At 47.4% G+C, this 13,144-nt stretch overlaps 1 protein-coding gene across 1 annotated transcript in view; it reads left to right on the top strand.

The window, feature by feature from the left end:
* Positions 1-622: 622 nt before the first annotated feature.
* ALPK3 (alpha kinase 3) overlaps positions 623-13,144 on the top strand; it is a gene marked incomplete at its 5' end in the record, with an annotated part of 33,833 nt that continues 21,311 nt past the window's right edge. Inside the window, 3 exon segments of the mRNA XM_084293627.1 lie at positions 623-655; positions 657-868; positions 10,373-10,411. Of these exon segments, the coding sequence (XP_084149753.1) occupies positions 623-655; positions 657-868; positions 10,373-10,411 (284 nt within the window).

Here is a 13,144-nt window from a genome sequence, read left to right on the forward strand (position 1 = left end):
CTGCCACAATCTCGTCTCTTTTGCAGCAATGCCTGCTGTTGTTTTCTCCTTGCAGGCTCCGGGCACACCGCCGTGGGCAGCCCGCACAGCAGAGCTGTGCCATCCATCAATCCCGCTCCGCAGGGACGCAGTGTCACCGGCAACACACCTGCGGCGCTCAGCACAGCCGCTTGACAGGCAAGATGAAGGTGGAACAAGAGGAAATCCAATTCTATTACAGGTTACGTTTTCATCTGGCGTTAAATCACTCTCACTAATCTTTCGCCGCGTGCGCCCACCTCTTACAGCCCTGTTTCACGCTGTCCTCTTCGGGGAGACCGAATAAATACCAGCACCTTGGGAACCTGGGGGGTAAAACAGCTGCCAGAGTGCAAAACACTCCCGGGACTGACCCCAGGCCAACAATCACAGCACCACACAAAGATTGTGCCTTTGAAACTCCAAGGCATTTCGCAGCCGATCCCGAGCTACCTTTGGGAACCCCCAACCCCTCAAACTGACCACCACGCTGCGAATTACGATTAAAAACCTGTCGTGGGGACCCGGGGTTGGCTGTGGGGGGGGAGAGGCCCCCAACGTCACGACTCCACGACTGACAGCGCCATGTGCGGGGCGCCTATAAATGCCGGCGGTGATTGACAGGGCCGGCAGCGGCGGCGGCGGCGGCCAAGGGCAGGGGCAGCCGCAGCCCGGCCGCCGCCATGGGCTCGCCGCGCCGGGCCCTCGGTAACTCGTACGCCGGTAACGGGAGGCTGTCACCGCCGCTCCGGCCGGGCAGTGTGGAGGGAGCGGAGGAGGCCGAGAACGCAGCCTGGGCTTCTCGGCCCAACCGGCGTAGTTACCTGCTGAGCATCCGGCCCCAAAACAGGTGAGGGCGGTGGGGGGCGGCAAGGAGGGGGTGCTGCAGGGGGCTCTGCTCGCCCCGTCGGGGGTCTTTAGTCGTGGGCTGGGGACGAGGAGGAGCGCGGTGGGCACCGCTGGGGTGTGCCCGCTGAGTGCTGGGCATGGCATCGCTGCCTGCGGACAGGCTTCCAAGGAGACGGTGGGGAACCAAAACGACTGATTTGGGAGCTGGGAGGTGAAATCCAGCTGTGTTAAAAGGTGGAGCACCAGTGCGGAAGGCCAGGCTCTTGTCCCGGGCAGCGGGCGGCCGTCCAGCCCGCAGCCAGGGGCACACCCGGGTGGCGAGCGGCTGGAGGCTGCCGGGCGCTGCTGAGGGTAAAGGCAGCGCAGAGCTGGGAGTGCCGTGTCCGCATGCCCCGGGGGGCCCTGCCAGGGTTACAGCAGGATAGCAGAGGCCAGCTGGATCGATGGGAACCCAGGCGCATCCCAAAAGCGATGTGGCGTGTGTTCGCTCCTCGCTTCCCTGCGGGTGTATTTCTGTGGCTGTTGCTGGGGCAGGGACGGTCAGCATCGTGCATCTTCTTATAACGGGGCCGAGTGGACTTTCATGCTGTGAAATGGTGACAGACATGAGCTTCTGTGTTCTTCTTCTTCTTTTTTTTTTTTTCAATTTTTATTTTTTATTTAAACCTCAGAATATTTGAGGTTAAACTTGCCTGCAGGATACTGCCCTGCCCTTTCTGGCTTCATAGTAGTGAAACTGCTGGTGTTATCTACACCAGACTCCATGCAAGGGGCCCGCTGTGCGGGTGCCTTATCTTATTGCCAAAAAGGCATTTCTACTATGTAGATACGGGCTGAGCAGTGACGAGAACTACATTCCTGGGTTAGAAATGGCCTCAGGCAGGAGGTCTGTGGTAGGAATGAGGCTTTGTTCTCAGGGGAGAAGGTATGATAAACATGTTGCTAACTCGGACTGGCTGAGGTTAGTGAATGCAAGGCAATGTGCCAGTGAAGGCGAAGGTGTTGGTTACAGCATTAGTTGTTCGAAATAAAGCCTTTAAATTACTTTGAATTTGCTATGAGTACTCTTCAACCTGTAAGCTCTTGAATTGAGTGTGCATCTTTCTTATCGACGATTTATAAATAATCCATTTCCAGCATGTCAAGGGTTGATGCCTCAAATAATCTGAGATTTGTGAAAATAAATAGAGCACCGAAAGAGATGGAAATGTGCTGCCTGGCAGTCAGATGTTAAAGCTGGGGTAATGCCAAAGTTAAGTTGCCTTAATTCAGTTCCTTTGTGCTTGTATTGTAGTGTGCAATCTAATTGCAATCTGGCTGTGTACCCTAGCATCTTCAGTACCAAGAAATACACATGCAGTATTCAAAACCAACCTGTGACCTCAGACCATGCTTAATGCTGCAAAGGAAATGTGTAATTGAGTCCAGTACCTCCATTCTACAGATTAAAGGTAGAGTCTTTAATAAGATGTTGAGGCCTTTTGCCTAGAGCTTGATTCTCTATTTATCCCCCCTCCCCCTCCCAGTATGTTCAAATTGCACCTTTAATCTGTTTAGCCATAAGGGAGGGTTCAGCAGTCCTCAACTAATACTTCCAGTGTTCCCAGCTGGCTTCCCCAGATCCCAGAGATTTTGCTCGAGGCCATTGAGGAAGATGCAGAGTGATGTGGGCGAGCCTGGCATCTCCGGGATGTGTTGACTGTGCTGCTCAAGCACAGCAATACCGCTCCCTGACTGCAAAGCTCCTAGCCCTGAACACCTTGACATTGCCATGCGAGCACTGTGTATTGGCAGCACCCCAGTTTCCATATGTAGGAGCCTTATGCTTTTGCAGAAAAAGTGACACTGCTGCAAAGATCAAATTGGCAATGGATTCGTTTTCCACAAATTGTCCAATTCCTTTTTCAACCCATTCAAGGACTGGGTCATCAAAGCCTATGGCAAGGTAATTTCATTTTGCCATTTAACTTCAGTGGCTGTCCCTTCTGTTATAAGGAGCAGTGAATAGATATTTGCTAAATAGCAAAACTGACCTTTCCCTGTATTTGTGACATCTTCCAGTTTCTCTAATGAACAGGGGAAGAGTAATATAGAAGTCTTGCTCCCTGCACAGCCTAGAGTATGTCTACAAGTGCAGAAGATTTGAGCCAGGCTGTGTGGAAACTTGCTGTGAAACTGCATCGCTGTCTATGATGCAGGGCAAGGGTTTGAATGAAGTGGGGCTTTTTGTCCTGTAATTAAATAACGTATCATAACAATTCTGGAAAGCGAGTGAGTAGGAATGATGTAGCGAGGAGGCTTTCAGAAAGCAATTATGAATTTAATTAAATCCGGGAACATCTGGAGAGCTTGCCTGGGAGAACTTGAAAAGCAAGATGAGTGACGTGCAGAACAGCAGATAACATTCAGCAGTTTTCTTTAATGCAGAATGTATTTGAATTTGGTGGGTTTGAAGCTGATGAGCATGGGACGAGTGGTGCAGATACAGAATTGCAGTGGGAGGCTGTTTTGGTGGTTGGAGAGCAGAAATGGATACAATGATCCAAAGAAAGTATGTGTTTTTTTTTTCTCTATTGCTGTCTCTGTATGTATTTGTGGAGTGTTTAGCTGAAATACTTGCCTGCTCTCATCACCAGTTCCCAAAGGAAAAGACTAGAGAGAGTAGTGGCATGATGAGGAAATCTTTGTGAAAATAAACTGAGGTTAGGGACAACTCATGAAAAAGTTTCACCAGCATACTTCTATTAATGAGCCATGTAGAGAATAGCCTAGATGGTCTCAGTTGGCTTCCCTAAGCCCATAGTAGGAAAGTGATGTGTAAATTGAAGAATTCCTATTTGGAAACTGGTATGTGCTTTTCCATTTTTTAACTTGGAGAAATCGATGGGGTGATGCTACAGAGTTCCAAAGAACAGAGGTGTTGAGAATTGCTATATTCATGGACTGTCCTGAGTTGGCAGAGACACACAAGGATCATTGAGTCTAACTCCTGGCTCCACACAGGACCACCCAAAAATCAGACCACGTGGCTGAGTGTTGTCCAAATGCTTTTTGAACTCCAGCACACTCAGTGCCTTGACCACTGCCCTGGGGAGCCTGTCCCAGTGCCTGACCACCCTCTCTGTGAAGAACCTCTTCCTGACACCCCAGCCTGACCCTGCCCCGTCCCAGCTCCATGCCGTTCCCTCGGGTCCTATCGCTGTCCCCAGAGAGCAGAGCTCAGCACAAGCTGCTCCGCTTCCCTCGGGAGGAAGCTTCAGGCCACCACGAGGCCTCCCTTCAGCCTTCTCTAGGCTGAACAAACCAAGGGACTTCAGTTGCTCCTTGTACACCTTGCCCTCCAGACCTTTCACCATTTTTGTTGCGCTCTTTGGAGCACTCTCTAATTTTGCGGCTCCTCAAGCTGCACACAGCTCTCAAGGTGAAGCCGCACCAGTGCAGAGCAGGAAAATCACTGCCCTTGACCGACCAGCAGTGCAGTGCCTCATGCACCCCATGATAAAGAATATCATCCCTTTATTAAAGAGAGTATCCAGGATATTTACCTTTTGTGCACTTGAGAACTGGTCTTTAAGAGGAGCCTTTCCCTTTGAACAGACAGTTCAGAGACCATCAATTACTGGCTGTCCTCTGTCTTTTAATTTATCTGATAACGGGCAATGAGGAGCAGCAGGTATGGTGACTTGCCTTGCCCTCGCAGCCACCAAGTGGTTTTGTTTTTGTCGTGTTTTTAAACTCTTATGTCTTAAAGCAGTGGACTATAATTACTTTACAAAGTGAGAGGAAAAGCTGCCAGTCCTGTCCAGGATCTGCCTTAGCTGCATTCATGACTTCAGAAAGTCTCTATTAGTGTCCTTTTTGTAAGAACTAGCCGACTTTGGAAGACATCTAGTGCGGAGATACTTTTTTTTTTTTTCATAAAAACTTATGACAAAGGTTTCATTTGAGTGCTAGGCTGACTCTTCTGTTGGATATGATCAGTACCTCTCATCTAGTGCGGATGTCTGCTACTAGGTCTTGTTAAAGCATTGCCTCCTTGCTTAAATATCTTTCTGCTGTCATAGCTTCGTCATACGCAGCTATTTATAGAGTATAGTGACATTCCCTCTGATCTTTTCTTGGACAGCCGTTTCTGGCTGTGGTGGCAGTTGAGTTTAAGAGGGTGCCTTTCCGTCATTTTTCTATGTACCCAGCTTTTCTGGCTAAGAATGGTTCCCTATCTTGTATCTCTTCCTTTGCACATAATAACAAATTAAGGTGAAAAGAGCTGTTACTATAATAAAGTGAGCTGAAAACGCAGGGCTGCTTAGCTCCTGAAATGCATGGTTAGCTGTCTTAGTTCAGACGAATTCCCTCTTCAGCAGCTGGGCATCTGTAACTTCTTGTGAGACCTCGCTTTTGGCAGCGATCTGTATAAATTCCTGATAGGAAACCAACTGTGGCTTCGGAGGGAATTTGGTGCATCTCTTGTCTAACAGAAGTGTCCCAGATTTTGAATGACACTCATCCAATACTTGCTCAAAAGACAAAAACGAAGGCATTAATGGGCCGATCTGCAGTCTGTAGGCTCCTGAGGGTAGAGGTGTCTTTTTCCTGTAGGTACGGCTGTATGTGCAGTCATGCCTGGTTTGATTGGGCTCCTCGACAGCTGTATGCTATGAATAATAATCCCAAGCTGTGTTTTCTTCAGTCCTTTTTAAGGTGACCTGTCCTCGTCTGGTAGAAAGTTAGGTAAAGCTGGTGTGTAGACTGATAAGATGATAACCAAAAGTGAAAGATCACGACGTGGAGCTGAACAAACAGTGTCCTTCAAGAGCAGTGCTCGAATTTAAAATAGATCACAGGTATGAATTTTGCTCTTCTCTGGAAACCTCATAAATGGAGACATTTCCCAGACCTGCAATCCCCTTTCATTGTGTAAAGGGGCGTTGCAAGAGAGGCAGATTCCAGGAGAAGAAATTAAAATCTGCTCCATCCTCACCCTGTCTCAGCTAGGGAAGGAAGGGCCTGGATGAATGAGGCTGTTATTTCACACTGTCTCTCACCTCTTATAGCATCAGCAGGTTTGAGAAGGGGAAGATGGAAGAGCTTTTTGTCCATTCTTGTTTCTTGATGTCTTTCTTCTAGCTGTAAAGTTAATTTGGATAATAAAGACAGTGATACTTCGGAGTTAAAATACACAAATCTAAAGCATCTCCTGAGTGTTACAGCAGTTGATACGGGAACATGTAACTCAATTTATTGTTTTCCACCTTCCCTGTTAATGAAATCTAGCTCTGAATTGTAACATTCCAGTCCATGTTCATTTGTCTTGGAGTAAATTACTTGCAGAAAAATACCATATTTCTCCAGCTCTAACATCGATTTATTCTGTGACCTTGACAAGTAAAGACTCAATACATCCATTTTCCAGTCTGTAAAATAACAACGTGTCTTGTACAACTCCACAGCACTCACAGCTAGTTTATCACAAGGTAGCTGATAATTACTGCCACAGTGTATGAAACACAAACACACTTTTTCCGTGTGTGCATGAAGTGCTTGATAAGAAGTGAGACACATGGCAGGAAAGAAGCCTTAAGCATAACCACATGTACATGAAAGCTTCGTTGTTGTCTTTCAAAAATCAGAAATGCTTGGCTACTGACAGCTGAGAAAACGTTCAGAGTGGCTTGTGTTTGCCTCAAGTAGTATTAACCTTGGAGGCAGAGAAGTTCATGTGAAATCTTATCCTTAGGAGACTGCATGTGCAAAACATGCCCAGTAATATCACGGGTCAGAGTAGCAGTGGGAGGGAGCATCTGCACGGGACTGTCAGGGCAGTCCCTGTGTCCTGGGGGTGTTCTGCCCCGTTCTCCGTGGGTTCTTACACAGAGTTTTCTGCAGTGCTATTTCCTTCAGAACATAACTCGGAGGTCTTGGGCTTGCTGTCATTGAGGCATTTCTCTGTTCACGTGTTGCACTGGACAGCTAGTGCAGCTCAATCTTCGTGCTGTAGAAGAGCACTGAAATGTATTAGTGACTGTTGCAGGTCGAGTCCATGTCCACGTGAGGATGAAGCTACTGCAAGGCATATTTCAGTGTCTCTTGAACTCCTGTTGACATCCATGTGAGGACCTGAGCTGGAAGGAGAATGCTTTCTTCACTCCCAGATAAAGAAACAGAGAAATGAGGATTTTGTGCAGTGACTGCACGAGAGGGATTAGAAAAGATACTGGATTTAAAGTCTGTTTTTAAAGCAATTAACTTGCCCTCCCCTGTGAGGTGATGTACCAGACTAGGCCATCAATTTGAGCAAAACTTTTAGTGATTAGGAAGTGAGTGGTGTTGAGTTCTACCTCCTGCCCTTGCAGCAAGACTGAAATTTGGCAAGTGCATGAAAAATGGGAGAGACAGTCTTCATTTCTGAAGGAAATTACAAGCAGGTGAAGGGCTAAAACCTATGAGAGGGTGATAAATGTCCAAAGTTTGAAAGCATCTCATGAAAGGAAATTTAAGAAGAGCTGAGGCTGAGCAGCGGGGTGTAGTTCTCATGGGCTGGTGCAACAGCAGTTAATAACCAAACCTGCACTTTTGGGGCTAGTTTTTACCAAGCTGTCTCTTACCTCATAGCCTGCAGAGACTTTCCTCCCACAAGCATTGGGCATGCACAGAGCAGACCTCTCCAATCTAAGCATCCAGAGCCCCCTTTCTCCAGTGGAGAGAAACCAGTGCCTTTAGACCTTGATTCGTATCTCAGAATAAGCTAAGCTGCTGCCTTTATCCTACATCCCTCAAGCTTGCTCAGAGGAGATATATCCGCTGTAGATGCTGCAGTTAATTAGCAGAATCCTGCACTGTGTACACTAACAAGTCTCTGGAGAGCTGAGGATACGGACAGCCCAATCCCAAGGCGTATCAAGCTAGGCGTGCTGGGGCATCTGTCGTGCCTTGCACAGGAGTCCCGCATTTCCAAGTTAATAGGTTTGGTTTAGACTCTTATGTAGTTATGCTGGTGCAGCTCTGTGTGGGTATGCTGTAAACTTAATTAAAATGAAGAGAAACGCCAGCTGCCTGCAGGCAGGGCTGTTGTAGCTGGAGCTTTTAGAATTTGATCTTACTCTCTCTGGGCTTAAATCTCTAGTCTGTGAAAAAAAAAAAAAAAAAAAAAAAGTTTGCTTAGTTCCTTAGCATATTGGGGTTAAACTTTAGTTAATGCCTGTGCTCTTAATGGTGGTGTCTTTCTTTTTTTTTTCGATAGTATTAGGGCTCCTCAAGAGACCATCAGTCCAATATTTAGCATAATGTTTCAGGACATGCAGTGAATAAAGCCTGGGCTGTGTGCTGTACGCTGGGAATTAAAAGTGCTGACGGTGTTCACTTCTTGATCACGTACGTGAGCAGAAGGGGGTTGTGTCACAGGCACCCTTCATTCTGACTCTTGCCTCTTGAATGATTTGATTTACGTTGGAGACAAGACACCTCCCTGTCTGTCTTGTGCAAGAAAGCATGACTGAAACACTGCTTCTGCTAATGATAGCACTCTCCATCAGGCATTTTAGGATCTACCCTCCTGGCTCCTCAAGCAGTGCCTGTGTCCTTTATGTTTCTGGAGGTCAAAAGGAGATGGTTTCCCTTTTAGCGGGTATGCAAAACATTTTTGGGTTCCTTTACTGTTGGAAAGCAGCTCAGAGGAATTGGAGGTCTCTTAAAGCGTTGGGCTGGGCAGGAATGGTGAAGGCAAAGCGATGTGCTGGTCAGTAAGGCAGGTAATGCCAGGGCCTTGTAGTGCTGGAAAGGGCTTGGAGCTCAAAGGGATGCCCCAGGTGCTGGGACTCAACTGGAAAAGCCAAAGGCTGAAGTTCCTCAGACTTCTCCCATGGGCCAACCCACTGCACGCAAGATGGATCAGGCAGCTGATCGTCGACCTGTTTTGGTTAGTGTTTGATGCTTTTCCAGCCAGATAGCTCCTGATCCACTCATCGTCTGGTGGCATGAGCAGTACTGGCACTGGGAAGAGATCAGGGTCATGCGGCTGGGGGTGGAGAGGGTGAAGCTGCTGCTGAAAGGGCAAGTGCCACCTGTGTTTGTTGGGTTAGAGCCGCTCCTGAGTGGCTGCCTAAAACTTCCTCTGTCTGATCTGTCCTTGCTCCCCTGATCTGAGCAAAAGGAGTCAGTGAGCTCTTCAGGAGGCTGCTCTTCTTCTAGTAAGAGTCTCTACACACGCAATTAAAGTGACTTGCATGTTAGTTCTTCATCCACAGGTGGAAGTGCTGCAGGGTTGGCAGTAGCAGTTCCCAGAGGCCTTCTGTAGTCATTTTTAGGACAAGACTGAGTTCTGCTGACTTCTGTGCAACAGGGACATGTGCAGAGCCCAGATGTGGTAATTTGGGCAGGAGACCTGGAGGTGTTCACCTTTCTTAGCTCTTCATGCTGTCCATTGTAGCACCATCAGAAGGCACAGCGGTTTGGTTGTTCAGTAGTGCTCCAGCGTCCCAGGCTGGTAAGGTCTGATGCCTTACAACCCAAAGGGCATGTCCACACTCCAGTCACCTCTGAGGCCATGTGGCGAGGTTGTAGTAGACAAAATGATCGTGTATTTCAGTGTGATTAAGTCAGGGAGCTTGCGTGCTGCAGGCTGGCTGGTACCTACTTTTAGACTTCTGGTTCTTATGTAGATGAACCCAGGGCACAGTCTGATGAACCACTCCTGGCTGCTGTGGGTCTGTGCTGAGTTTATTTCCTAATAAGCAAGGGCTGCTGCTGCCACAAAATGACAGTGTGGGTAATTTGGCTGCGGATGTGAGCCCCTGAAGACACTCCTCTGGGAGAGCTGGTGGCTGTTGGTAAGTAACTCATCTGGGTGTCTTGGGTAGGGTTTGGTGTTGGATTTCATTCCCTGAAATGGCTGATTTTATACAATGCTCCTGCAAAGAAGACAAAACCTGTAGATTCCTGAAAAGTCTGTATTTTATTATAGTTCTTGTTTGTTTGTTTTGTTGTTTGTTGTTTTTTTTTTGGCCAGCCCTTAGTGATTTGGCTGACAATCCAGAAAGCAGTGTATGGTGACCGGAGCATTTTCAGCTTCTCCAAAACCCTGGTACCTCTGTCCTTGGAAGGATGGAGGTGACCAGCTCAGGCCACCTGTTTGTGGGCAGACAAGTGGCTTTGCAGCAGGCTGTACTCTTGAGGGCCACTTACCTGGGTGGAGCTGCCTGCTTCGAGCACAACGCTGCAGATGGTGCATGGAAGGCTCAGGTGCTGCTTCTTGGAAACCTACTTGTATAAATGTCCTGACACTTATTCTCTGCAGTTAATGAATGTTTCATTTTTACAGCCTTTGATTTCAATTTACAACGTGGCTTGCTCGTCCTGGCAGTCAGCCTGAGTAAGGCAGCTGTACCTTCTTTTAATAGGAACTATGACCTGTGCAAAACAACTCACATTAATACGTCTCTGTAACGGTTTATTTCAGCTCCTTTCCATGCTTTTTTATCTAATGGTTTTTATGCTGTTTTTTGCTTAGCTTATCAAGCAGCAGATTCTCTCTCTCCAGTTTAGGAAGGTAAAACTACATTGCATTAAACTTCTCTGACCAAACACTTTGCTGAATCTGGCTGCACACGATTAATCCGTAATGCTTTAGTACTAATTAAAGAGAGCCCTGGAGTGGTCTAACAGTCTTATTCTGCATGAATGCATCCCTAATACTTGCCTGAACTGCGGACAGCAAAGTGAATGTTCATTGTAATTCCTGTGATAAGGTGCAAGAAATATTCGTATTCCCTGGCCAAAGAGGATGGGTGTACAGTTTGTTCAGCTACTTCTTGATATTAAAGTGAGACTTCCATACAGAGACATTACAAATTAGATGTTCCTGCCCTGACACTTTCAAAGAAGGAATTTTCTTCTTTCCTCATCACCCTCTGCCTTAGCATGAGGATCCTCTTTCATTTGGACTCTGCCATGAAATGCACTTGTACAGCTGGACTTTGGCAAAAGAACACATTTGGAAGTCAGTGGGCATTCCTGGTTTGCTGCAGAAGCAAGTAGAGGATTGACTGTGGATGGAAAGGCCTCTCCAGAATACCCCTGTAGCTGTGGGATTGTTAACCAAAAGGTCAGGAAAAGAAAACTGTGAAGAAGAAGAAAACACTTCTCAGATCTTGTTTTCCTGCAGACTACTTTTGTATGGAAATCCCTCTTTAATGTAAAAAGGCTACTGAATTGCTGGTGTCCTCTTCCTAGTCTACAGGGCTTTTTCTGCAGCAAAGATGCCGCTTCAGGAAGGCTCAGAGGAAGAGTGGCTGCTGCCTTGTATCAGATTTCTTGAATGCTCTGAATTACTGGTTTAGAAAGCAATTTGAATTGGACAAGTCTTGTTGCAGCTGGAATGAGTCAGCTGAGAGCCCCACAGTGCTGCAGTCTCTAAAATCCGCCTGTGACTAATACAATGGTTTCTTTGAAAGATTAAAGAGACTTTCCAGGGCTCTCTGCCAAGTGAGCATTGGGCAAGTCTCGTCTGATTCATCTACTGTGCCTGTGGAGTCCCCAGCTTCTGGTGATGCTGCTTTCCTAGAGCATTCAGTAGCCTTTGCTGTATTTCTCCTGACTCTGGGATTTGCACTGAAAGGACCAGGCTTACTCACAGTGCTGCAGTGGCATGGTGCTGGGATTAAACTTGGTCCTGAGCGTGTCACTCTGTGTGTGCACATCACCTTTTATTTTTTAAGATGCTGATCCTGTTGCTCTCTTGCTGGGGTGTGAAATGGTCATTGATGCTTGGGACATTCTAACTTCACTATGTGGATCTAAAAGGCATTTACTGGTCTAGGGACAGCAATCCTTAATGCAAAGGCCATCAAGCCCCAACAGTAACTGCCTTGGCACTGGATTTTCTGCCTTGCTCTTTGGAAATGGGAGTTATTTTTCTCTTGGTTTTGGGGTATGGAAAGGTTTCTCTGCTTTGGCACCCACAGCCCTTTTGTGGCTACGTGGTCGGGTAGAGAGTTGCTTGCCAGGACCAGTCCTTGGTTTGATTTCTGCAGAAAGGAGTCCAAGCTGTGGCATCAGCTTTTTACCCTGTGTCCCACAAGTGTGTTTGGATATAACCCTTGCTCAGTAGATGAGTTGAGTTTGCAACAGCCCTAGCTACTGCCCCTTCCCTTCCCCTTGCCCAACGCAAAGTGCCTGGGAGCTGGGTGAGGCTCGCGCGGCACCAACTGTTTGCTGCCCGGGGCTTCAGATCCCTGCATCTCTCATAAACTGATGCTGGTGGGAAGCCAGAGTGAAAATCGCAGCACTGCAACCTCCAGGTAAGTTTTCTGGGTGGATGAAACAAGCAGTTGCTGTGGCTGGAGCTCTCCTGGCACCTTCAGCCATGCGTGCAGCTCATTCCATGCTGCAGTGCCTGTCAGCGCACCTGCCCTTGCTGGGTTCATGCTAAGTGTGGATTTTGTTTTCTCCTGAAGCAGACTGCTTCCCCAGCAGGTAGAGCATGAGTAGCAACAGTGCCAGCATCCTGCCTGCGAGCTGGGGGCTGCTTGTGAGGCTGGGGTCTTCCTCATGGAGCCCTCATTATGTGCTGAGAGCCCTTCTGCTCGTGGTGGAGCTGTGTCAGGAATGATCTGGGGGTTTGTTCCACCTCTTGCATGTCTTTAGAAGCTGATCATTTGTTTAAGGAATGTGTCTTCCACTGCTGAAAATGATGTAAGTAGAGCTGCTGGGTACCAGTTACATTGCAATACTTGCTGTTTCTCCTAAGGTCCTGGTGCTTGAGAACTTGGGGTCCTCTCTTCCAGTGTAAATATGTAGTGTGTTAATTGCAGAGGAGAAAATGAAAGAAGTTCTTCCCTTCCAAGAGAGCCAGAGTACTATCCAAATGAAGATCCAAGTTGGAATTAAATTCTTTCCCTTTATTTAAGGAAGTCCAAATCTTCTGAAGCCTCTCTTGGTGACGCTCCAACAGGGTTGGCTGTAGGAATACATTGATTTAGTGCCACCCCCAAATAGTATTTAAATGACTGGAGAATCTATGATTCATTTTCATGAGCTTCACAGGTGGTACTGGCTATCTGGATAGTTCTGGCTACTTGGTTGGCCCAGCCTGAACTTTGGGGTCAGTGCATGGGGTACGTAGCATGAGTGCCTACCCACAGTAGCAGATGTCAGCTTAGGATATAATTCCTGAGCTCAGAAGGGTACAAGCCAGGTTCAAGTGCCACATGTTCAGAAGCCACATTCAATTCACACTTGGCCTGAAATTGCAATGTAAAATCTTCACAAATGAAATAAAATC

This window comes from Netta rufina, assembly GCF_964035555.1.
Source record: "Netta rufina genome assembly, chromosome: 11".
Lineage (NCBI taxonomy): Eukaryota > Metazoa > Chordata > Aves > Anseriformes > Anatidae > Netta > Netta rufina.